The 27,620-nt window shown below is 46.9% G+C and overlaps 1 protein-coding gene across 2 annotated transcripts in view; it reads right to left on the reverse strand.

Moving 5' to 3' along the window:
* The window catches only part of dennd1c (DENN domain containing 1C), an 81,896-nt gene that overhangs the window by 32,500 nt on the left and 21,776 nt on the right, over positions 1-27,620 (reverse strand). The window contains exons 6-14 of one of the 2 annotated variants that reach the window (XM_059639867.1): positions 20,490-20,559; positions 20,076-20,156; positions 16,283-16,357; positions 13,033-13,086; positions 6,238-6,348; positions 3,700-3,800; positions 3,515-3,560; positions 2,243-2,344; positions 681-806 (exon numbers count right to left, since the gene is read on the reverse strand). In XM_059639867.1, coding sequence (XP_059495850.1) covers positions 681-806; positions 2,243-2,344; positions 3,515-3,560; positions 3,700-3,800; positions 6,238-6,348; positions 13,033-13,086; positions 16,283-16,357; positions 20,076-20,156; positions 20,490-20,559 — 766 coding nt within the window. The remainder of the gene's footprint in view (positions 1-680; positions 807-2,242; positions 2,345-3,514; positions 3,561-3,699; positions 3,801-6,237; positions 6,349-13,032; positions 13,087-16,282; positions 16,358-20,075; positions 20,157-20,489; positions 20,560-27,620) is intronic. The other variant, XM_059639868.1, reaches the window with a different exon arrangement.

Raw genomic sequence — 27,620 nt, forward strand, 5'->3', positions numbered from 1 at the left:
TGATAACCTAAACATTAAGCCCTCGAGGGAACTATATTAACACTGGGTAAAAATTAATGAGTGAATAATTAATTTCTGCAATTTTCATCATTTCACCCAATCTCTTGGGAGAGTGGTCGCACACTCAATACTAACATGTAGGAAAGAATTTACAGTTGAACCCTATCACATCCTTTCTTGTTTCTTTCTATTTTAATAATGTGCCTCGGGCCAACAGCCTCTGAATGTTCTTATTGTAACCTCAATGCAAGTTTCCAATTAAACAGCACCTGGCTGTTAACTGTCAATCACACTCCACTTGCCATGCAATTAGCATTCGCTTCTCCTACACTATAAATGGGGTATAAATTTTCCTCTATGTTATATTCTGTGAATTGCTCTGATGAATTCAAGATGGAAGGCTTTGCCAACATGTGTCTTTTTCTGAGCAATACTGTACAAGTTCTGTACAATCAAATGACAACTGCACATTCAAATGATCTTCTTTCCCTCTTTATTTGCTCTCTCACAGTAAGGTTTATGAGCCCCTTTCCTGATGTTTTCAGGGTCCTCAGAGGTTAGGGAAAAAGATTGCTGTTTCAAACAATTGGTGAGTTTGGGAGAGATCCCTCCATATTAAACATTGAGCCTTCAAGTGCAAGAAGAGACGAAGTTGAGTCTGAATGACTGTGGGCACTCACAGAGTTAAATTTAAGAGCATCTTGGTAGCTTCCGAAGATTGCTGCCTGTGCCCTGAGAAAGGCCCGTGCCACCACATCCCCAGTGACTGCGGATTGCTTCTTCAACTTCACTTTCAGAATGGACACCTGAAATAAACCAAACAAACAGATGGTGAAAGGACATCAAGGGGCAGCCATCAATACTTCACATTTATACTCCCATCCTCTTCCCAATTATTCCCTGCCTTTTGAAGTCATTTCACCCCCATTACCTATTGGAGTTGAATTACCCTCCACTGTAAGTCCTAGCCTTTAACCTGCCCTTTTTAAAATATATTTGATCCTGGGATGTAGACATCTCTGGCTAGGCCAGCATTTATTCTCCATCCTTAATTGTCCAGAGGACCGTTCAGAATTAGTCTTATTGTTGGTCTGGAGTCACACGTAAACTAGACTAGGTAAGGACAGCAGATTTCCTTCCCGAAAGGCCATGAGTAATCCAGATGAGTTTTTATGACAATTGACACATTGTTACATGGGTGGAATGAGCTTCCTGAGGAAGTGGTGGATGTGGGTACAATGTTTAAAAGACATTTGGATGAATACCTGAAGAGGGAAGGTTTGGAGGGATGTGGTCCAGGAGCAGACAGGAGGGACGAGTTTACTTTAGGATTATGTTTGACATGGACTGGTTGGACTGAAGTGTTTGTTTCCAAGCTGTATGACTCTATGACTTGATGCCATGAGACTTCATGGGACCCAAAGAAAATCTGGAAGCTTCCCAGAGGAATGTCTTCCTTACCAAATACCGCTGCTGGATCTGTCCTGGCTTTGGGACAGACAAGACTCAGGAATGTTAACGGTGATGTCTGAGACATTGTGTGTAAGGTCTGATTCGTGTCAGGCTGTTGCCTGACTGCTCTGTCGGACAGCTCTCCCACTTTCAGCACTAGACCCACCCACATTCCCTCTAATTCTGTTTCTTCTGCAGGTACACAGCAATGATTTCTGAAACGATAAGCCAACACTAGGAATGGTATCGGAATGCTGACTGGCATGCACAGGCCTTCGAAGCCGCATCTGTGCAGCTTAGTGAGAATGTTGGTCCCCATATATTAGCAAAGCGGACTTGACAGTGTGGAGCAAACAGTGTTTGCCCATTTTCTATCTGGTGTCTGGGTGGTTGAAGTTGTGTAGGGGTTTATTCATTTTCATTCTTTTTAGAATGCAAAGCAATTCATTGTAACTGAGTGGCTTGCTAGGCCATATCAGAGACCATTAAGAGTCAATCATATCACTGTGGGTCTAAAGTAAACATACAAATAAAGTAAGATCAGCAAACTTGGTTCCCCATGGACAGTAGTGGTGCAAATGAGATTTTATGACAACTGACAACGGTTTTACGATCATCATAGCCTTCAATTCTAAGTTTGTTACCTGAATTCAGATTGACATTCTGTACCCAGGGCTTAGCCTGGCCTTTGGATTACTAATTCAATGACAAGACTACCATACTACCATCTCCCTTCAGTAATTCCAGCTTTCAGCGAATGTGATGGCTTGCTTTACCACTTCAAACTTACCACATCTGGTGGCATCTTTTCCAGATCATTGAATGGCGACTCCAGTGTGTTTGAGTCAACATTTAATATAACCACATCCTCTAGAGCTCTGCTTCTCACCTTCTGCAAAATAAAGGGATAAACTGAAGGAACACACTTTCATTTCTCCCATTCGCATTCACTTTGGGAAAGATAGGGATTGCTCAGGGTCAACACATTCAATGATGCTTCTTCACATTCAGTTCCGATACTTCAGCCCATGTGAGAATACCCACTGGATCATTCCCCAACTCTCATATCAATCAGCTTCATGACTGGAAAACCGATTCAGACAACAATGGCATGTGGGAAATTTTATATGTCTTGACACCTCAAACGTGCTTCATTCTAGTCATGGGATTTTGAAATTCAGTGACTTTTAATTTTTTTCTTTATTCATTCATGGGATGAGGGTATCACTGGCTAGGCAGCATTTATTGCCCATCCCTAATTGCCCAGAGGGCAGTTATAAGTCAACCACATTGCTGTGAGTCTGGAGTCACATGTAGGCCAGAACAAGTGAGGCTGGCAATTTCCTTCCCTAAAGGATGTCAGTGAACCAGATGGGTTTTTCCAACAATCACTAATGGATTCATGGTCATCATTAGACTCTTAGTTCATATTTTATTAAATTCAAATTCCACCATCTGTCGTGGCGGGATTTGAATCCCTGTCCCCAGAAGATTATCTGAGTCTCTGGATTAATAGTCCAGCGATAATACCACTAGGTTATCACCTCCACCCTTTATTATGTCGCTAGGTGTGGTAGTTATATTGGATACTGAAAGATTCTGAAAACAGGTTAGGTTTTGGGTGGAGGTGATAAATAAAGGGAGATTTATTGGATCAGGTACTGGGAGAATTTGTCACTCTATTGTGAAGTACCATGAGAACTTTAATATCTAACTGAACCACTTGACTGCCTTCTCAATTTCCGGAATGTGGTTTGAACTCACAGTCTTGTTCTTCAGTCACTGTTTCTTTTTTCTGCATTATTCTGCATTTACCTATTCTATCTGGACTTTTATCCTGTTGCAACAGTGGGAGAAAGCAAAGCAAGTGACAGGGCAAGGGGTGTGTTTCTATGGGAGATGACAGAGACAGTGAAGAGCTACCAAAGGTCAAAGTTTGTTCCTTCACTGTGGTCAGAATATGAAGCTTGGCTGGAAAAAAGAAAAACACTTTGAGGAAAGATGTTTGTCAGCACTACCAAAGAGTGAGATAGTGATGGGCGAAACACACTGACCCACTCACCTCCATCAAGCTCGAGTGGATCCCTATGAGGTAAGGCATTGGAGCACTGCAAGCATAACAGACAAGATAAAGGGTTAGGCATGCTGATCTTTCACCTCCAGCATCTGCACTCAACTCCAGCCATTACTGAGATGCCTACTGTTTACCAGTTCTCCCTATCCAAGTCACAGGAAAGGATTTCTTACCAGCAGTAATCAAGGAGGTGTGGAGGGAGCACGGGGATGTAGATGTGTTGCCAGTACATAGGATACAGCATTGCAGTTGAGCCATGTACACAAGCAGTTAACTGTGGAACAGAAAAAAACATCAATATTCAGATAAATAAATCACACAGAATGACCTCAAGCTCCTGACTACAACCTGTGGTCACTGTCTGGCAGATTGAGGGTAATCTCTTCCCCAGTACTGGAGGAAGAAGGTAATGGGGGCTTGACGATTAAGCAAGGATGAAGGGAGATCAGCATGTGGGAATCTAAAAAAGCATGGTGCCAGAGATTGAGGAATATTGATGGTGTTCATCACGAGAGCCAAGTGCCGGTGGGAATCGCTGTGAGTGCTTTGACTGAGAAGAAGGGAAATTCATAAGGAAGTTTTCACCTTTCCCAATGCACACCATCTGTTCTGCAGGTTAGTGTGGACCATCCTGTCCTGCAGGTCAAGGTGGGCCCTTCTGACCTGCAAGTTTACTTTACCACAGTGTGGCCAGGCATTCCTCTCTACCATATGCACTGTACAAACATTCACTGAATCCAGATAATGAAACTGGGATTGGCCTGGACCACCCATACAGAGTCACCTTCCAGTAGCTTTCCACTGACAGAGCAGAGGAGAAAGAATCCTTCCTGAGTGTTTCATCTTAAAGATCAATTCTCACCACTTTGCTGATCTGGGCTGAGATTAGACAACTCTGAATGGATCAAAGGACAACCTGAATTGGTCTGTTGAGCATCTCGATTATAGAATCCATTAACCGCGTAGATGTATGCTGTCCCAGCTTACCCTCTAGATATACACTATCTCAGCAGACCCTGTAGATATACACTATCCCAGCAAACCCTGTAGATACAGACTGTCCTAGCTAACCCTGTAGATATACAATGTCCCAGCTTACTTTGTAGATATACACTGTCTCAGCATACCCTATAGATATACAGTATCCCAGCTGACCCTGTAGATATAGACTGTCCTAGCTAACCCTATAGATATACACTATCCGAGCTAACCCTATAGACATTGATTGTCGTGGCTAACCCTATAGACATACACTGTCCCAGCTAACCGTGTAGATATACAGTATCCCAGCTAACCCTGTAGATATAGGCTGACCTAGCTAACCCTGTAGATATACACTATCCCAGCTAACCCTGTAGATATAGATTGTCTCAGCTAACCCTGTAGATATACACATTCCCAGCTGAGCCTGTAGATATAGACTGTCCCAGCTAACCCTGCAGATATCCACTATCCCAGCTAACCCTGTAGATAGATGCTGTCCCAGCTAACCCTGCAGATATAGACATTCCTAGCTAACCCTGTAGATATACGCTATCCCAGCTGACCCTGTAGATATAGATTGTGTCAGCTAACCCTGTCGATATAGACTGTCCCAGCTAACCCTGTAGATATACACTATCCCAGCTAACCCTGTTGATATGGCCTGTCCCAGCTAACCCTGTAGATATAGACTGTCCCAGCTAACCCTGTCGATATAGACTGTCCCAGCTAACCCTGTAGATATACACTATCCCAGCTAACCCTGTAGATATAGATTGTCTCAGCTAACTCTGTTGATATAGACTGTCCCAGCTAACCCTGTAGATATACACTATCCCAGCTCACCCTGTAGATATACACTATCCCAGCTAACCCTGTAGATATAGATTGTCTCAGCGAACCCTGTAGATATACTCTGTCTCAGCTAACCCTATTGATATATACTATCCCAGCTAACCCTGTAGATATAAACTTTCCTAGCTAACCCTGAAAATATACACTATCCCAGCTAACCCTGTAGATATATGCTGTCCTAGCTAACCCTGTAGATATATACTATCCCAGCTAACCCTGTAGATATAGACTTTCCTAACCCTGTAGATATACAGTATCGCAGCTAATCCTGTAGGTATACATTATTCCAGCTTAGCCTGTAGATATACACTGTCCCAGCTTACCCTGTACATATACACTGTCCCAGCTTACTCTGTAGATATATATTATTCCAGCTTACCCTGTAAATATACACTGTCCCAGCTTACTCTGTAGATAAACATTATTCCAGCTTACCCTGTAGATATACACTGTCCCAGCTAACCCTGTCGATATAGACTTTCCTAATCCTGTAGATATACACTATGCTAGCTAAACCTGTAGATACACATTATCCCAGCTTACTTTGTAGATGTACACTGTCCCAGCTTACCCTGTACATATACACTGTCCCAGCTTACACTGTAGATATACACTATTCCAGCTTACCCTGCAGATATACACTGTCCCAGCTTACCCTGTAGATACAGGCTGTCCCCTAACCCTGTAGATATAGACTATACCAGCTAATTACACAGATATAGATTGTCACAGGTAATCTTGTACAGTACCCCAGTTAACCTGTAGATCCAATCACAGCTGTACCTGGTAGAGATAGATGGTTCAAGCAGAGTGTTGGAACAGAATTGGGAAGGGATGGATGTTGAAGAATGATACTAGTCTAAGCTGGCACTCACTGTGCTGAGCTTGCTGCAGGTGATAATAATGCGTCTCTCATGTAGCATACTGGCATAGAGATGCAGCATGTTGTTCACATCCACAGCAACCACATATTCTGTCAGGTTCCTCTGCAAGCCAAAAAAGAATTTATACAATGCTGGGCAAGTCACAGGAAATGTATTATGAAAAATTGTGCGATACCTTATGAGAAAAGCTAAATCGATATCAATTCAGCAATCACCAAACCCACACTCATTTCGGTAACAGAATAAACCCTCTCCAGTCTTGTGTCATTGCACAAAATCGTAATTTGTAGGCAGAATTACTTTTATGTCTCTGTTCTCTCCCCGTGTGGGATACACTGCTACTGTTCTCTCCCCCTGTGAGACACACTGCTACTGTTCTCTCCCCGTGTGAGACACACTGCTACTGTTCTCTCCCCGTGTGAGACACACTGCTACTGTTCTCTCCCCCTGTGAGACACACTGCTACTGTTCTCTCCCCGTGTGAGACACACTGCTACTGATCTCTCCCCGTGTGAGAAACACTGCTACTGTTCTCTCTCCCCGTGAGACACACTGCTCCTGTTCTCTCCCCCCGTGAGACACACTGCTACTGTTCTTTCCCCGTGTGAGACACACTGCTACTGTTCTCTCCCCGTGAGACACACTGCTACTGTTCTTTCCCCGTGTGAGACACACTGCTACTGTTCTCTCACCGTGTGAGACACACTGCTACTGTTCTCTACCCTGTGTGAGACACACTGCTACTGTTCTCTCCCACTGTGAGACACACTGCTACTGTTCTCTCCTCCTGTGAGACACACTGCTACTGTTCTCTCCCCCTGTAAGACACACTGCTCCTGTTCTCTCCCCGTGTGAGACACACTGCTACTGTTCTCTCCCACTGTGAGACACACTGCTACTGTTCTCTCCCCCTGTGAGACACACTGCTACTGTTCTCTCCCCCTGTGCAACACACTGCTACTGTTCTCTCCCCCTGTGAGGCACACTGCTACTGTTCTCTCCCCCTGTGAGACACACTGCTCCTGTTCTCTCCCCCTGTGAGACACACTGCTCCTGTTCTCTCCTGCAGTGAGACACACTGCAACTGTTCTCTCCCCCTGTGAGACACACTGCTACTGTTCACTCCCCCTGTGAGACACACTGCTACTGTTCTCTTCCCCTGTGAGACACACTGCTACTGTTCTCTCCCCCTGTGAGACACACTGGTACTATTCTCTCCCCCTGTGAGACACTCTGCTACTGTTCTCTCCCCCTGTGAGACACACTGCTCCTGTTCTCACCAGCAGTGAGACACACTGCTACTGTTCTCTCCCCGTGTGAGACACACTGGTACTATTCTCTCCCCCTGTGAGACACTCTGCTACTGTTCTCTCCCCCTGTGAGACACACTGCTCCTGTTCTCACCAGCAGTGAGACACACTGCTACTGTTCTCTCCCCCTGTGAGACACACTGCTACTGTTCTCTCCCCGTGTGAGACACACTGCTACTGTTCTCTCCCCTTGTGAGACACGCTGCTACTGTTCTCTCCCCCGTGTGAGACACACTGCTACTGTTCTCTCCCCATGTGAGACACACTGCTACTGTTCTCTCCCACTGTGAGACACACTGCTATTGTTCTCTCCCCCTGTGACTCACACTGCTACTGTTCTCTCCCCCGTGTGAGACACACTGCTACTGTTCTCTCCCCCTGTGAGACACACTGCTCCTGTTCTCACCAGCAGTGAGACACACTGCTACTGTTCTCTCCCCCTGTGAGACACACTGCTACTGTTCTCTCCCCGTGTGAGACACACTGCTACTGTTCTCTCCCCTTGTGAGACACGCTGCTACTGTTCTCTCCCCCTGTGAGACACACTGCTACTGTTCTCTCCCCGTGTGAGACACACTGCTACTGTTCTCTCCCCATGTGAGACACACTGCTACTGTTCTCTCCCCGTGTGAGACACACTGCTACTGTTCTCTCCCCGTGTGAGACACACTGCTACTGTTCTCTCCCCCGTGTGAGACACACTGCTACTGTTCTCTCCCCATGTGAGACACACTGCTACTGTTCTCTCCCACTGTGAGACACACTGCTCTTGTTCTCTCCCCCTGTGATTCACACTGCTACTGTTCTCTCCCCCGTGTGAGACACACTGCTACTGTTCTCTCCCACTGTGAGACACCCTGCCACTGTTCTCTCCCCCTGTGAGACACACTGCTACTGTTCTCTCCCGCTGTGCAACACTCTGCTACTGTTCTCTCCCCCTGTGAGGCACACTGCTATTGTTCTCTCCCCGTGTGAGACACACTGCTACCGTTCTCTCAGCCTGTGAGACACACTGCTCCTGTTCTCTCCCCCTGTGAGACACACTGCTCCTGTTCTCTCCTGCAGTGAGACACACTGCTACTGTTCTCTCCCCCTGTGAGACACACTGCTACTGTTCTCTCCCCCTGTGAGACACACTGCTACTGTTCTCTTCCCCTGTGAGACACACTGCTACTGTTCTCTCCCCCGTGTGAGACACACTGGTACTGTTCTCTCCGCCTGTGAGACACACTGGTACTGTTCTCTCCCCCAGTGTGACACACTGCTACTGTTCTCTCCCCCTGTGAGACACACTGCTACTGTTCTCTCCCCCTGTGAGACACACTGCTACTGTTGTCTCCCCGTGTGAGACACACTGCTACTGTTCTCTCCCTCTGTGAGACACACTGCTCCTGTTCTCTCCCCCTGTGAGACACACTGCCACCGTTCTCTCCCCCTGTGAGACACACTGCTCCTGTTCTCTCCACCTGTGAGACACACTGGTACTATTCTCTCACCCTGTGAGACACACTGCTACTGTTCTCTCCCCCTGTGAGACACACTGCTACTGTTCTCTCCCCCTGTGAGACACACTGCTCCTGTTCTCACCAGCAGTGAGACACACTGCTACTGTTCTCTCCCCCTGTGAGACACACTGCTACTGTTCTCTCCCCGTGTGAGACACACTGCTACTGTTCTCTCCCCTTGTGAGACACGCTGCTACTGTTCTCTCCCCCTGTGAGACACACTGCTACTGTTCTCTCCCCCTGTGAGACACACTGCTACTGTTCTCTCCCCCTGTGAGACACACTGCTACTGTTCGCTCCCTGTGTGAGACACACTGCTCCTGTTCTCTCCCCGTGTGAGACACACTGCTCCTGTTCTCTCCCCGTGTGAGACACACTGCTGCTGTTCTCTCCCCCTGTGAGACACACTGCTGCTGTTCTCTCCCCGTGAGACACACTGCTACTGTTCTCTCCCCCTGTGAGACACACTGCTACTGTTCTCTCCCCCTGTGAGACACACTGCTGCTGTTCTCTCCCCCTGTGAGACACACTGCTGCTGTTCTCTCCCCCTGTGAGACACACTGCTACTGTTCTCTCCCCCTGTGAGACACACTGCTACTGTTCTCTCCCCCTGTGAGACACACTGCTGCTGTTCTCTCCCCGTGAGAGACACTGCTACTGTTCCCTCCCTCTGTGAGACACACTGCTACTGTTCTCTCCCCGTGAGACACACTGCTGCTGTTCTCTCCCCCTGTGAGACACACTGCTGCTGTTCTCTCCCCGTGAGACACACTGCTACTGTTCTCTCCCCCTGTGAGACACACTGCTACTGTTCTCTCCCCCTGTGAGACACACTGCTACTGTTCTCTCCCCCTGTGAGACACACTGCTACTGTTCTCTCCCCCTGTGAGACACACTGCTGCTGTTCTCTCCCCGTGTGAGACACACTGCTACTGTTCTCTCCCCTTGTGAGACACACTGCTACTGTTCGCTCCCTGTGTGAGACACACTGCTCCTGTTCTCTCCCCGTGTGATACACACTGCTCCTGTTCTCTCCCCGTGTGATACACACTGCTCCTGTTCTCTCCCCCTGTGAGACACACTGCTACTGTTCTCTCCCCCTGTGAGACACACTGCTGCTGTTCTCTCCCCGTGAGACACACTGCTACTGTTCTCTCCCCCTGTGAGACACACTGCTACTGTTCTCTCCCCCTGTGAGACACACTGCTACTGTTCTCTCCCCGTGTGAGACACACTGCTGCTGTTCTCTCCCCCTGTGAGACACACTGCTGCTGTTCTCTCCCCGTGTGAGACACACTGCTACTGTTCTCTCCCCTTGTGAGACACACTGCTACTGTTCGCTCCCTGTGTGAGACACACTGCTCCTGTTCTCTCCCCGTGTGATACACACTGCTCCTGTTCTCTCCCCGTGTGATACACACTGCTCCTGTTCTCTCCCCCTGTGAGACACACTGCTACTGTTCTCTCCCCCTGTGAGACACACTGCTGCTGTTCTCTCCCCGTGTGAGACACACTGCTACTGTTCTCTCCCCTTGTGAGACACACTGCTACTGTTCGCTCCCTGTGTGAGACACACTGCTCCTGTTCTCTCCCCGTGTGATACACACTGCTCCTGTTCTCTCCCCGTGTGATACACACTGCTCCTGTTCTCTCCCCGTGTGAGACACACTGCTACTGTTCTCTCCCCCTGTGAGACACACTGCTACTGTTCTCTCCCCGTGTGAGACACACTGCTACTGTTCTCTCTCCCTGTGAGACACACTGCTACTGTTCTCTCCCCCTGTGAGACACACTGCTACTGTTCTCTCGCCGTGTGAGACACACTGCTGCTGTTCTCTCCCCGTGAGACACACTGCTGCTGTTCTCTCCCCGTGAGACACACTGCTGCTGTTCTCTCCCCGTGAGACACACTGCTGCTGTTCTCTCCCCGTGAGACACACTGCTCCTGTTCTCTCCCCGTGAGACACACTGCTACTGTTCTCTCGCCGTGTGAGACACACTGCTACTGTTCTCTCGCCGTGTGAGACACACTGCTACTGTTCTCTCCCCGTGAGACACACTGCTGCTGTTCTCTCCCCGTGAGACACACTGCTGCTGTTCTCTCCCCGTGAGACACACTGCTGCTGTTCTCTCCCCGTGAGACACACTGCTGCTGTTCTCTCCCCGTGAGACACACTGCTGCTGTTCTCTCCCCGTGAGACACACTGCTCCTGTTCTCTCCCCGTGAGACACACTGCTGCTGTTCCCTCCCTCTGTGAGACACACTGCTACTGCCTATGACACCTGAAAGATGTGAAGAAATTAGAGATAATAAAATGTGAGGCTGGACGAACACAGCAGGCCAAGTTGAAGGGTCTAGGCCCGAAACGTCAGCTTTTGTGCTCCTGAGATGCTGCTTGGCCTGCTGTGTTCATCCAGCCTCACATTTTATTATCTTGGAATCTCCAGCATCTGCAGTTCCCATTATCTCTGAAGAAATTAGAGAAGGGAGATTTCTGAACAGAAGCGAGAGCTGTGATTAATCTGTAATATTTTTCCCTGCCTGGTTGATTGTTAGGGTGCAGTGGGTGTAGGGAGGATTCAGAATCAATGTTCATTGTGATAATGATTCTTGATTCTGATATAAATATATTGTAGTCAGTCAGCTCTGAACTCTTTCACGCAAAACACTCAGTGGAAGATTTGCTCTGAATGTTTTGCAGTGAGATGAGGTATTTATAGAAAGACAGGTATATAATGTCACTATAAATCGGACTCTGAACCTCCTAGTAACCTTACCAAAATACAGCACCATAATCTCATAGGCCAGAATTTCAGTGCTTGTGACTGGCTTTGCAACCGTGATTGAGGAGGGGGCAATGTAAAATTCTGGCCTGTGAATAGATGTGACATTACCCCCTCTTACACTGTTATCCAGCCTTGTTTTCAGGTTCCTCTTTCCAACTGGAAGCCCCTCACCCCACCACTACCAGATGTCCTCTCCTGTGCTCTAGGCCTGAGAAGCCCAGGCCCTCAGATCCCAACTCAATTCACTGATCTACCTATCCTGGCCGTTGTCATCTCCAAACAACTTCCTTGCTGTCCAGCTCCTGCTTATCCTCAGGGATTGGGTGCTGTTCTCGCAGGGGCTCACCACTCTTCAGGCTGGGAATAGGGAGCTGATGCCAATCAGACTGGCTGATGGGATTCCCCAGAACATTAACTACCGCAGGGCAGTTTGCTTGAGTCAGGATGAATTTCAGTACCTTTTAAGTGATGGGCAGTAAACGCCACCACCCATAAAATGAGCAATTCTGAGCAATGCCTATAAGTGTCCTTTGACTTGTATGTATCTATTCAACTTCTTTCTTCTGGATTTCACCGATATTCACAAATATACCTCATCAGCACAAGTACACCTCATCAGCAGAGATCATGGCAACTGGTGAAGTGGCTGGTTGTTACTTGGTGATTTTTGCTTGGAAAGTGGATAGAACAGATCTGTATGCGTGTGTGTCTATGTACAAGTCTATTCTGAGTGTATTTCTCATTTTTTCATAAGACATAGTAAGCCACTCCTTGCTCATCCCTAATTGCCTTTGATATGAGCAGCCATTTCAGAGGACAGTTAAGTGTCAATGTGGTCCTGATAAGGTCCAAACCAGAGGACAGCAGTTTTGCTTCTGACCCTATAGGACTTTAATGAAGTAGATATGTTTTTATGACAGCAAATTCCGGAATTACTGATCAAATTTAAATTCCATTAGCAGCCATAATGGAATACGAGCCCGTATTCCGAGAGCATTAGCTCTGGATTACTAGCCGAATGGTATAACTATTACTCACTGGCTGTTTTTGATATAAATTGAATGGGTTCCTGCAGGTAGTTTGCTAAACATAGACCAAGACCATCAAGCAGATTTCCCATTGGGATGATCACTGACCCAATCAGGCAGCCCACTTCTCTAACACCCACACTCCATCATACTTACACTCTCTGGTATTGTAGGCAAGCTGTTGATGTCAGGGGCAATAAAATAAGAAAGCTAGAAGGGGAAGAGATAAAAATGTTATGATTGTATTTAAAGTTATAAAATATACAGTTTGCAGAATGTCATTTCTCAGTGTTTGTTACAATGCGATTAATTTTCAGGAGTATAGGTCCCATAAGGGATTACCAAGGATGACAAGGTGGTTAACAGAGGTGCAAGGCAACAGGATTGAAATAAGAAGTATTCTGTGATGCTCTTTAATGCAGGAGATTGAATTTTTCCTCTTCCTTCCTCCTTCCCTCTCCTTCTCTTCCCACTCCCCTCATTTCCCTTATTTCCCCTCACTCTTTGCTTCCACCCCCTTCTATTCCACCCCTACCCATCCAGAACAGGGAACAGTTTAATCGGGCAAAGGAGGCACTGGTCTGGCCAAAAGGCCAGATGTTCCAGTGATGATTTGTTATTTCCCAGTGAGAAGTGGATCTCATTCTGAAGCCTTGTTCTAGGTAGTACTGCCAACATTGGGATTCATACCTTCATGGGCTTCAGGCTGTCAGTCTCCTTAGGTCTCCAGTAAGAAATATCAGACTGAACAATAGGTAAACTATGATAATAAAATGTGAGGCTGGATGAACACAGCAGGCCAAGCAGCATCTCAGGAGCACAAAAGCTGACGTTTCGGGCCTAGACCCTTCATCAGAGAGGGGGATGGGGAGAGGATTCTGAAATAAACAGGGAGAGAGGGGGAGGCGGACCGAAGATGGAGAGTAAAGAAGATAGGTGGAGAGAGTGTAGGTGGGGAGTTAGGGAGGGGATAGGTCAGTCCAGAGAAGACGGACAGGTCAAGGAGGTGGGATGAGGTTAGTAGGTAGCTGGGGGTGCGGCTTGGGGTGGGAGGAAGGGATGGGTGAGAGGAAGAACCGGTTAGGGAGGCAGAGACAGGTTGGACTGGTTTTGGGATGCAGTGGGTGGGGGGGAAGAGCTGGGCTGGTTGTGTGGTGCAGTGGGGGGAGGGGACGAACTGGGCTGGTTTAGGGATGCAGTAGGGGAAGGGGAGATTTTGAAGCTGGTGAAATCCACATTGATACCATTGGGCTGCAGGGTTCCCAAGCGGAATATGAGTTGCTGTTCCTGCAACCAACGGGTGGCATCATTGTGGCAGTGCAGGAGGCCCATGATGGACATGTCATCTAGAGAATGGGAGGGGGAGTGGAAATGGTTTGCGACTGGGAGGTGCAGTTGTTTGTTGCGAACTGAGCGGAGGCGTTCTGCAAAGCGGTCCCCAAGCCTCCGCTTGGTTTCCCCAATGTAGAGGAAGCCGCACCGGGTACAGTGGATGCAGTATACCACATTGGCAGATGTGCAGGTGAACCTCTGCTTAATGTGGAATGTCATCTTGGGGCCCGGGATGGGGGTGAGGGAGGAGGTGTGGGGACAAGTGTAGCATTTCCTGCGGTTGCAGGGGAAGGTGCCGGGTGTGGTGGGGTTGGAGGGCAGTGTGGAGCGAACAAGGGAGTCACGGAGAGAGTGGTCTCTCCGGAAAGCAGACAGGGGAGGGGATGGAAAAATGTCTTGGGTGGTGGGGTCGGATTGTAAATGGCGGAAGTGTCGGAGGATAATGCGTTGTATCCGGAGGTTGGTAGGGTGGTGTGTGAGAACGAGGGGGATCCTCTTGGGGCGGTTGTGGCGGGGGCGGGGTGTGAGGGATGTGTTGCGGGAAATACGGGAGACGCGGTCAAGGGCGTTCTCGATCGCTGTGGGGGGAAAGTTGCGGTCCTTAAAGAACTTGGACATCTGGGATGTGCGGGAGTGGAATGTCTTATCGTGGGAGCAGATGCGGCGGAGGCGGAGGAATTGGGAATAGGGGATGGAATTTTTGCAGGAGGATGGGTGGGAGGAGGTGTATTCTAGGTAGCTGTGGGAGTCGGTGGGCTTGAAATGGACATCAGTTACAAGCTGGTTGCCTGAGATGGAGACTGAGAGGTCCAGGAAGGTGAGGGATGTGCTGGAGATGGCCCAGTTGAACTGAAGGTTGGGGTGGAAGGTGTTGGTGAAGTGGATGAACTGTTCGAGCTCCTCTGGGGAGCAAGAGGCGGCGCCAATACAGTCATCAATGTACCGGAGGAAGAGGTGGGGTTTGGGGCCTGTGTAGGTGCGGAAGAGGGACTGTTCCATGTAACCTACAAAGAGGCAGGCATAGCTGGGGCCCTCTTCCCCCCGACCCACTGCATCCCAAAACCAGTCCAACCTGTCTCTGCCTCCCTAACCGGTTCTTCCTCTCACCCATCTCTTCCTCCCACCCCAAGCCGCACCCCTAGCTACCTACTAACCTCATCCCACCTCCTTGACCTGTCCGTCTTCCCTGGACTGACCTATCCCCTCCCTACCTCCCCACCTACACTCTCTCCACCTATCTTCTTTACTCTCCATCTTCGGTCCGCCTCCCCCTCTCTCCCTGTTTATTTCAGAATCCTCTCCCCATCCCCCTCTCTGATGAAGGGTCTAGGCCCGAAACGTCAGCTTTTGTGCTCCTGAGATGCTGCTTGGCCTGCTGTGTTCATCCAGCCTCACATTTTATTATCTTGGAATTCTCCAGCATCTGCAGTTCCCATTATCTCAGGTAAACTATGATGTTTGGTCTGGAATGCAGCCTGTGGGAGACTTGGAGAGAAAAGTATCCAATGGTCACCTTGAACAATCTGATTAGGACTGCCTCGTCCAGGTTGGCACGCCACTCCCAAACTGAACCAGAGACAGCACGGAGTGTCCCTCACATGTCCCATCTAGACAGATCTCTTAGGATCTCCGCTTCAGGATCTCCCCATCTAGATCTCTCCATCTGGATCTTCCCCTCAGGGATTCTCCCTCTGGATCTCCCCCTTCAGGCCCACTATCAGGATCTCCCCATCAGGATCTCACCCTTAGGATCTCCCTTGGGGTCCCCACCTCACAAACTGACTCTACAGTCACCAGGTTTATATCCTTTGAATTATTAAGGCTGAATTGTAGAGTTATATTTGCTAACTAGAAAACTGTTGTTAACAAAGGAAAGATTGACAATCTGCACAATTAGAGATGTTAGTCTGCAGATAGCATATTTTTACACAATGGGAGCACAAGTTGCTAGTTAAGTCGGTCAGCATGCATGGGGTCCTGCTTGAGTTAAATTAGATTGGAGTTAGGTGCCACTTGGGTTAATCTCGTCAATTCCAGTACAGTGGTTTTGGTTATCGGGTTTCACCCGACTCACCGATGGCATACCACTACTAGGATCCCTCTTCTGATCTTTCAGAAACCGTCCTGTTGTAACTCCCAGCTGCTGGGCCTTGTGAAACAGTTTTGCGTAATTATTTTTCATTCTAGCTGTAATTATTTTTCATTCTAAAATATTACACTACAATGCAGGTGCTAACAACTTCAAGTTAAGCAAAATGTTTCGCTTGCTGTTGTCAGCCACGGATCAGTTGGCAGTGCCCTCATGGAGTCAGAACCTGTGAGTCCTAATCCCACTCCAGACATGTGAGCACATAATCCAGGCAGGCATTCTGAGTGCAGCACTAAGGGAAGGCTGTATTGTCAGAGGCACTGTCTTCCACATCAGACTCCTGGCCTTTCAGGTGGACACAATCCCATGCAATCTTTTCAAAGAGCTCTCTTCTAGTCAATACTTAACCAAACAATGTTTCAAAAGCAGGTCATCTGGTCGTTGTCACATTGCTGTTTGTGGGAGCTTGTTACTCTGTAAATTGGCTGTTGTGTTTCCCGAATTGCGACAGCAACTACTCTTCAAAGGTATTTGTAACACAAAACATTATCAACCTGCAATATTAACTCTGTTGATCCTACTTCAATTTGAACGTCAGCTTTTGTGCTCCTAAGATGCTGCTTGGCCTGCTGTGTTCATCCAGCCCCACACTTTGTTATCTCAATTTGAATTGTAAGTGACTTCTGGCTATTTGCCGAAATGAGGCAGATGTACTTTTCCATGAAGGTAAGTGGCCAATTTTAGCTGCTCTCCACCTAGGATTACTAAAAGCACTCACTGCACCCGAGTTTATCTCAGGGATTCAGGGCAGCTTTGCTGGTTTGTTTAGCTAATTACTACAGAGAAGGATTTAAAAAGAACAAGGGGAAAACTTTCTCCAAGGTGGACTTTGGAATACACAACAACGCAGAGTCACTGAGCAGAGGCTAATAGCCACGTTCTGTCCCCATGAGGATGGCCTCAACCAGGACCTTGGATTCAAGTCACACTACAGGCAACCCCACTGCACTATACATACACACAAATGAATACGTACACACATGCAAACACACACGCTCTCCTGTTCTCTCTCTCTCTCTCTCAAACATACGCGGACACGCATACTCCGTCTCCCCCTCTCTCTCTCACACACACACAAATGCACACATACTCTTTCATGCTCCTACTCTCACACACGTGGCGTGCGCGCACACACACACACACACACACACACACACACACACACACACACACACACACACACACACACACACACACACACACACACACACACACTCTCTCTCTCTCTCCCCCTCTCTCCCACACATACAAACACACACACTATCACCCCATAGACACAAACAGTCGCACACACATATTCTCCCCCACTCTCTCTCACACAAACACACTCCCCCACTCTCTCTCTCTCTCTCTCACACACACACAAACACACACACACACACACACACACACACACACACACACACTCCCCCACTCTCTCTCTCTCACACACACACACACACACACACACACACACACACACACACACACACACACACACATACACACACACACACTATCACCCCTCAACACAAACATACCACATAGAACATAACAGCGCAGTACAGGCCCTTTGGCCCTCGATGTTGTGCTGACCTGTGAAACCAAACTGAAGCCCATCTAACCTACACTATTCCATTATCATCCGTATGTTTATCCAATGACCATTTAAATGCCCTTAAAGTTGGTGAGTCTACTATTGTTGCAGGCAGGGCATTCCACACCCTTACTATTCTCTGAGTAAAGAACCTATCTCTATTATTTGTCCCATATCTATCACCCCTCAATTTAAAGCTATGTCCCCTCATGCTAGCCATCGCCATCTGAGGAAAAAGGCTCTCACTGTCCACCCTATCTAATCCTCTGATCATCTTGTATGTCTCTATTAAGTCACCGCTTAACCTTCTTCTCTCTAATGAAAACAGCCTCAAGTCCCTCAGCCTTTCCTCATAAGTCCTTCCCTTGATACCAGGCATCATCCTGGTAAGTCTCCTCTGCACCCTTTCCAATGCTTCCACAACCTTCCTTTAATGCGGTGACCAGAACTGTACGCAATACTCCAAGTGCGGCTGCACCAGAGTTTTGTACAGCTGCAACATGACCTCATGGCTCCGAAACTCAATCCCTCTACCAATAAAACCTAACACACTGTATGCCTTCTTAACAACCCTATCAACCTGGGTGGCAACTTTCACACTACTCTCACACATGCTTACACACACACACACACACACACACACACACACACACACACACACACACACACACACACACACACACACACACACACACACACACACACACACACACACACACAGTATCTCTCTCCCTCTCTCCCTCTATCACATACGCACACATACACACACTCTCCCACTATCTCTCACACACAACACACACAACTTCCCTCTCACTCACACTCTCTCTCCCCACCACACAGAAACACTCACACTCTCTTCCCCCCCGACACACACACTCTCCCTTCCCCCATACACACTCACTCTCTCCCCCCTCACACACACACTCATACACACAATCTCTACCCCCTACACACACACACACACACACACACTTCACCCCTAACACACTCTCTTCTCCAACTCCATCCACCCACACACTCCCCCTCTCAAACACACACACACCCACTCTCTTGCCGCCACACACACTCTATTCCCCCTCTCAAACACACACACATACACACTCTCTCTCTCTCTCCCCCATCACACACATTCCCACCCCCTCATACACACACATGTGAATCTATGGGATGAATTTGTATTTGGAGATACATTTTATTTTGATCAAAAAGCACAATTTGTAGACAGTCAGTCAATACGGCATTTTATAAATTCCTACTTTAGAAATAAAACCAATCTGACTCCAAACTAAAAGACAAACAGATTCTAAACAAGGTCTCATGCATTGCCTGATCAAAAATGTCATTGTTTTTACACTGATACAACCTTTAGTTCGCTCAGGGCTGTGACTTGAAAGGAATTTGGGGATTTACATATACATATTAATCATATAAAACCTTCCAACTGATTAAAGATTTAACAGCATCTTAGATTTGTTTAGCATATCTTCACCAATGGTGTGAACCTTTGAACTTTTACACATAAAGTCTGTGTCTGATACGGCCTCTCTCACTAACACCTGAAGGAGGAATGAGGCTCCAAAGGCTTGTGTTTTCAAATAAACTTGTTGAACTATAAACCTGGTGAGGTGTGATTTCTGATTTTTTACACAGAGCGTGGTTAGTGTGTGGAATGAACTGCCAGAGGTGGTGGTGGATGCAGGTGCAGGTGCAACATTAAACTCCTAACATGCTGCTTGGCCTGCTGTGTTCATCCAGCTCCACACTTTGTTATCTCAACATTTAAAATATGTTTGGATAAGCTCACGCACAGGAAAGATTTGGAGGGAAATGGGCCAGGTGCAGGCAGGTGGGACTAGTTAAGTTTGGGAAAATGTTCAGCATGGACAGTTGGACCGAAGGGTCTGTTTCCACACTGAATGACTCTGTGACTCTATCAGAAAATGGTACACTGACCAAGTCATAATTCCTATTATTTGAAGGTGTATAAAATGACAGTTGCTTTGTTTTTTTTAACAGGACTACACTGCGCAACACAGAAAGCAAGAATGGAGACTGTATAAAATGATTGTGGGTATCCTGTGGATGTCCCGAAGTTGTGAAAGATGTTAAATGAATGCAGCCTGTTTTTTCTTTTTAACTTACAAGTTCAAGTTTGAGTGGAGAGTCTGGTTGGGGAGGTGGGTGAATATAAAGCATTCTTAAGAGCTCTTTAACTTCATTATCCTGCAGAAATAAAAACACGAATTTATTATAACACACAAACAGTTGGCCAGTGCACTGAGGCAAAGGAGAAAACTCCAAAAAACATCAGCATGTGCAAAGTCAGGAGCTTTCTAAATGGAAGGGGTACAGGTTGAATCAGTTCTCATCATATCATTGTTGTCACATGTACCAGGACACAGTGAAAAGTGATGTTTTACATGCTCTACAGGCAGATCATACCATACAAAGTGCATTGGGGTAGCAGAACTCAAAACTTAAACAAACTCAAATTCAGATGTGTGATATAGCAGATTTATTAAGGTTATAGTGTATTTTACACATTGTAATATTTACCTGTCCTTTTGCCAGGCAGTCAGCAATGTTGTTTAGGAGCTTATAGAAAACTTCAAACCAGGGCAAGAAACTAGAAAACAAATGGAACAATGAATAAAAAGTTGAAAAGACCCGAAAAAAAGATCAGAAGCTGTCCTAGTCCAGTTAGGAGATTTCATTTAAAATATGTTTTTTTTAAATTTACTACCTTGCTGCATGATTTGCCACTGGCCATTCCCAGTTTATGTTTCCTGTAGTATCTTCATCATTGTTCCAATGTCTCTGACACCACTGTCTATTCGAACCCATTCATTGACATTCTCTATAAATGCTTTCCAGAAAATGTTTCTGCCTCACTGGATATGAATTGAGAGTTTCTGTCTGTCCTTCAGTACTTTGAATGCATAATTACCGTTCAGGTGTGAGCGTGGATGTAGAGATTCATGCGTTTAAATTAACCTGACCCGCTTTCAACATCTTATGGGTTGCTAAATAAAAACCAAAAGCACTGCAAATGTTGTAAATCAGGAACAAAACAGAAGATGCTGGAAAAACTCAGCAGTTCTGGAAGCATATGTGAAGAGAAAATCAGTTAACATTTCAGATCTGGTGACCCTTCCTCAGAACTGTTCTGAGGAACGGTCACTGGGCTGGAAATATTAACTCTGATATTTTTCTTTACAGATGCTGCCAGATCTGATGAGCTTTTCCAGCAACTTCTGTTTTTGACCTTATGGGTTACTAGTGACCACTAACTGAACTGGACTAGCCACACAAATACTCTAGCCAGAACAGCAAGGTCAGAGGCTAGGAATTCCATGGCAAGTAACTCATCTCCTGACTCCCCAAAGGCTGTTCACTATGTACAAGGTACAAGTTAGCAGAGTTATAAAATATTCTCCACTTGGATGGGTGCAACAACACTCAGGAAGCTTGATACAATCCCAGACAAAGTAGCCAATTGATTAGCACTACAGGATTGGCTGACAGAAGACAGCGAGTTGGGATAACAAGTAGGTTTTCAGGATGGCAACCTGCAACTAGTGGAGTGCCACAGAGGTCACTGCTGGGACCATAATTATTTACAATATACATTAATGACTTGGGTGAAGAAAGTGAATATACTGGAACCAGACTTGTGGATGACACAAAAACAGATGTGAAGGCACATGATGTGGATAACACTGAGAATCTGCAGAGATTTGCAGACAGGTTAAGTGAGGGGTCAAACACTGGAAGGTGGAATATAATGTGGAAAAGTGTGAGCTTATGCACTTTGGCAGGAAGAATAGAGGAGCTGAATATTATTCAAACACAGAAAGTCTGCAGCAAGGTATAGAGCAGAAGGATGTTGGAGTCCTCATCCGTAAACCACAAAAATGCCAGCATCCAGGTTCAGAACGTAATAGGGAATGGAGTATAAAAATAGGGAGACTTTGCTAAAAACTATACAAGGCACGAGTCAGATCACAGCTGCAACAGTGTGAACAGTTTTAATTCCCTTATCTAAGGAAAGTCACACTGCAGACAGTTCAGACAATTTTCACTGGACTATTTTCTAATTGGGGAAAGGTTTCAGAAATCTGAGTCCTAGTTCAGAATTCTCTTAAGATTAACATGCAGGTTCAACTGGCAGTTAGGAAGGTAAATGCAATGTTTGCATTAATTTTAAGAGGGCTGGAATTAAAGAGCAGCGAAGTACCGCTAAAGCTGTATCAGGCTGAAGTCGGATCACATATGGAATATTGTGAACAGTTTTGGGGCCAGTATCTAAGGTAGGATGTGGTAGCCTTGGAAGGATTCAGAGGACGTTTATAAGAATGATCCCAGGGATAAAGGGTTCGTCAAATGAGTGGTTGAGGATTCTGCATCTGTACTCAAAAGACTTTTGCAGAATAAGGGGGATCTGAAACTTATAGAATACTGACAGACCTGGATAGAGAGGATGCAGAGAAGATGTTTTCACCAATAGGAGAGACTGGGACTCAAAGGCACAGCCTCAGATTGAAGGGACGACCTTTATAACTGAGATGAAGAGGATCTTCTTCAGCCAGAGGGTGTTGAATCTGTGGAATTTATTGCCACAGAAAGCTGTGGAGGCCAAATCAATGAATATATTTAAGACAGAAATAGGTAAGTCTTTGATTAGCAATGAGATCAAAGACTAAGGGGAGAAGGCAGAAGAATGGGGTTGAGAACTTATCAGCCATGATCAAATGGCTGAGCAGACTTGATGGGCTGAGTGGCCTAGTTCTGCTCCTATATCTTATGGTCTTTTGGTTGCATTTGGAATACCTTGAACAATTTTGGGCCCCTTGTGTAAGGAAAGATATACTGGTATTCGAGGCAGACAGAGGAGATTCACTAGATCTGGAGGGAATGCCTTGTGAAGAGAGGTTGAGTATATTGGAGCTGTACTCATTGGCGGTCAGAATAATGAGAGGTGACCTTATTGAAACATAAAATATTCTTAGGGAACTTGACAGGATAGATGCAGAAAGATTGTTCCTCTTGTGGAAGATCTAGAACCAGAGAAGATAATCTTAGAATAAGGGATCGCACATTTAAGAAGATTAGGTGAAATTTCTTCCCTGAGAGGGTAATGAGTCTGTGGAATCTTTACCACAGAGGACTGCCAAGGCTGGGTCATTAAGTATATCCAAGACTGAGATAACTAGATAACAAGGTGTGGAGCTGGATGAACACAGCAGGCCGAGCAGCATCACAGGAGCAGGAAAGCTGACAGTTTGGGCCTAGACCCTTCTTCAGAAAAATGAAGAAGGGTCTAGGCCTGAAATATCAGCTTTTCTGCTCCTGTGATGCTGCTCGGCCTGCTGTGTTCATCCAGCTCCACACCTTGTTATCTTAGATTCTTCCAGAATCTGCAGTTCCTACCATCTCTTAATCTAGTTCTATCTTCAAGCATTTGGCTCAAATCCCTCTGAATCCTTTCTATTCAAATAACCATCCAGGTGCCTTTTAAATAATGTAATTGTACCAGCCTCCACTACTTCCGCTGGCTGCTCATTCCATACATGCACCACTCTCTGCACGAAGAAGTTGCCCCCCAGGTCCCTTTTAAATCTTTCCCCTTTCACTTTAAACCTTTTCCCTCTAATTTTGGACTCCCCCAACTCAGGGAAAATACTTTGTTTGTTTACCCTATCCAAGCCCCTCGGGATCTTATAAATCTCCATAAAGTCTCCCTCAACCTCTGAAGCTCCAGGGAAAATAGCCCCAGCCTACTCAGCCTCTCCCTATAGCTCAAACGCTCCAACCCAAGCAGCATTCTTGTAAGTCTTATTTGAACCCTTTCAAGTTTCATCACATCCTTCCTGTAGCATTATGGACTTATCCATCATCTTCAACAGTTACTCCCTTCACCACTGATGTGCACTGGCTGCAGTCTGTATCATCTTTTGCATCAAGTCATCAAAACAGCTCTGACTTCACCATCCAAACTTATAACCTCTATGATCTAGAGGGACGAGGCAGCAGGCGCAAGACCATGCCAATATTAGCAGGATTCCAAGCACCATCCTGACTCAGAAACATTTATTTGCCGTCACTGGGTCAAAATTTTGGAACTCATTCCTCAACATCATGAGTCAGCTCACCACCACATTTTCCAGGGCATTTAGAAATGTACAAGTTCTGGCCCAGCCAATACCACTCACACCCAGGGAAGAACTTTATTAAAAATTATCAGGTGTGACTTTTGACTGGAGGTTGCTGGCTATAAATCATAAGTGACAATTTTGGTTCCTTTCTCTTGCTAGTTTTTAACTAATTGTAGCAGAGGCCAAGTTAACTCAAAACACAGATATACCCAGAATCTATTCAATTTGTTCAATGTTACTAGCTTGGTCTTTCATTTGTATCCGGGCACATGCGATTACAAGAGAACAGCAGATTTTGGATTTAGGAATACACTTTGTGCATACCTTGCTGTGAATGCAAAAGCAGTGGTCCAGCAAGAAGACTCTTTCTCTCACTTTGCACTCCCCAGGGATGAGTCACACTCCTCTCTTCCCAGGGATGAGTCTCTCACACTCCTCTCTCCCCAGGGAAGAGTCTCGCACGATCCTCTCTCCCCAGGGATTTGTCTCCCACTCCTCTCTTCCCAGGGATGAGTCTCACACTCTCTTTCTCTGGGGATGAGTCGCCCACACTCCTCCCTCCCCGGGGATGAGTGTCGCACATTCCTCTCTTCCCAGGGATGCGTCTCGCACTCCTCTGTCTCCGGGGATGAGTCTCCCACACTCCTCTCTCTCTCTGGCGATGAGTCTCCGACACTCCTCTCTCCTCAGGAATGTGTCTCCCACACTCATCTCTCCCCAGGAATTTGTCTCCCACACTCCTCTCTCTCCAGGGATGATTCTCCCACACTCCTCTCTCTCCCTAGGGATAAGTCTCCCACACTCCTCTCTCTCCTCAGAGATGAGTCGTCTACACTCCCCTGTCTGCGGGGCTGAGTCTCTCACACTCCTCTCTCCCCAGGGATGAGTCTCTGACACTCCTCTCTTCCCAGGCATGAGCCTCTCACACTCCTCTCTCTCCCTAGGGATGAGTCTCCCACACTCCTCTCTCCCCACAGATGAGTCTCACACTCCTCTCTCCCCGGGGATGAGTCTCTCACACTCGTCTCTTGCCAGGAATTTGTCTCCCACACTCATCTCTCACTGGGGATGAATCTCACACTCCTCTCTTCCCAGGAATTTGTCTCCCACACTCCTCTCTCCCCAGGGATGAGCCTCTCACACTCGTTCCTCCCCAGGGATTTGTCTCCCACACTCCTCTCTCCCCAAGGATTTGTCTCCCACACTCCTCTCTCCCCAGGGATTTGTCTCCCACATTCCTCTCTCCCTGGGGATGAGTCTCTCACACTCCTCTCTCCCCAGGGATGATTCTCTCACTCCTCTCTTCCAGGGATGTGATAGGCAATTTTTTTACATATTATCAGTGCGCGTTAAGCGATTTGTGGTTTAAACTAGCTCTCCTGGCAGCAGTAAGTTATTGCTGAAGCCTTTGTTTAGATACAAGGAGAAATTGTGGCAAAAACAGAAATGCTAGAAAAACTCAGTAGGCCTGGCAACATCAGCAGGAAGAAAAACACATTTAATGTTTCAAGTCCAGTGAAGCTTCGCCAGAACTGTGAAACTGGGATCTCACTTCCCTACATCAATGTGGTAGAGATTCTCTGTTTGAAGGGGCCGAGGGTGGGTTTCTTCTTCTTGTGGTCATATTCCTGGCAAAAAACAATGGCACTGAAGGGAGATATTGATGCAGAAATTACTAGCCAGGCATATAGAAGGGGTGATATGTAACTAACATTTTGAGAGAGATTTGACTTAAAAAAGCTACATTGACCTTAAACCCCATCTCTTCCCCCATTACATCAGTGACTGTATCAGCGCTGCCTCGAGCTCCCACAAGGAGCTCGAACAGTTCATCCACTTCTCTAACACATTCCACCTCAATCTCAAGTTCACCTGGACCATCTATAATACCTCCCCCTCCTTTCTGGACCTCTCCATCTCTATCTCTGGTAACCGACTTGAAACTGATATCTATTTCAAGCCTACCAACTCCCACAGCTCCCTAGACTACACCTCCTCTCACCCACCTTCCTGCAAGAATGCCATCCCCTATTCCCAATTTCTTCGCCTCTGCCACATTTGCTCCCAAGATAAGGTATTCCATTCCTGAACATCCCAGGTGTCCTCGTATTTTGAGGACTGCAACTCCCCCATGCCTCAGTGGTCAAAAATGCCCTCACCCGCATCTCTTGCGTTTCCCACACCTCAGCCCTCACAACCCCTCCCTGGAATAAAAACAAAACAGAATCCCCGTCGTCCTCACGTATCATCCCACCAACCTCTGGATCCAATGCATATTCTCTGACACTTCCGCCATCTGCAATCCGACCCTACTATGAAGAATATATTTACCTCCCCACCCCTTCATGCCTTCTGGAGGGACCATTCTCTCCGTAACTCCCTCATCTGCTCCACACTCCCCTCCAGCCCCACCACATCCAGCACCTTTCCCTGAAACCACAGGAAGTGCTACACCTGCCCCACACCTCCCCACTCATGCCCTTCCCAGACCCCAGAAAACCTTCCACATTAAACAGATGTTTACTTGCACATCCGCTAATGTGGTATATTATATCCGCTGTTCCCGATGTGGCCTCCTGTATACCAGTGAGGCCAAGCGGAGGCTTGGAGACTGCTTTGTAGAGCACCTACACTTGGTATGCGACAAATGACAACACCTCCCAGTCGCAAACCACTTCAACTCCCCCTCCCACTTCTTGGGTGACATGTCCATCCTGGGCCTCCTTCTGTGATACAATGATGCCACCTGGAAACTGGAGGAGCAGCACCTCATATTCCACCTTGGAACCCTACAACCCAATGGTCTCAGTGTGGACTTTACTAGCTTCAAAATCTCCCCACCCCCAGCCTCATCCCAAGACCAACCCCTCCCTCTCATCCCCGCCTCCTTAATCCACTTATCTCTCCCACCTATCCGCTCCTCCCACCTCACTGACCAATCCCCACCACTACCTACCTGCTATCACTATCCCACATACCTTTCCCAGCCTAACCCCCCCCAACTATCTATTTCACAGCCCCCTTCCCCTCCCCTATTTCTGAAGAAGGGTCCAGAACCGAAACATCAGCTTTCCTGCTCCTCTGATGCTGCCTGGCCTGCTGTGTTCATCCAGCTCCACACTGTGTTATCTCAGACTTCAGTACCGGCATTTCTTCCTAACTCAGAGTGGAAACTTGTTTTACAACACTAAGAGACATGATCACTGTGAAATGTAGGAGGCAGAGAATTGATTAGCCTTAAAATGAATGTGGTCATTGTAAAAGGCATCAACTGGAAATTCATCCAGTTTCACAGAAAATGCAAAGTTCTGGAATAGTTGTAGTAATTGGATAAAGAGCATGCACATACCAACATGTTCTTTATTCAGAGAGTGGTAAGGGCATGGAACGCCCTGCCTGCCAATGTAGCAAACTCAGCCACATTAGGGGCATTTAAACAGTCCTTGGATAAGCATATGGATGATGATGGGATAGTGGGATGGGCTTAGGTTAGTTCACAGGTCGGTGCAACATCAAGGGCCAAAGGGCCTGT

This window comes from Stegostoma tigrinum, chromosome 35 (assembly GCF_030684315.1).
Source record: "Stegostoma tigrinum isolate sSteTig4 chromosome 35, sSteTig4.hap1, whole genome shotgun sequence".
Classification (NCBI taxonomy): Eukaryota; Metazoa; Chordata; class Chondrichthyes; order Orectolobiformes; family Stegostomatidae; genus Stegostoma; species Stegostoma tigrinum.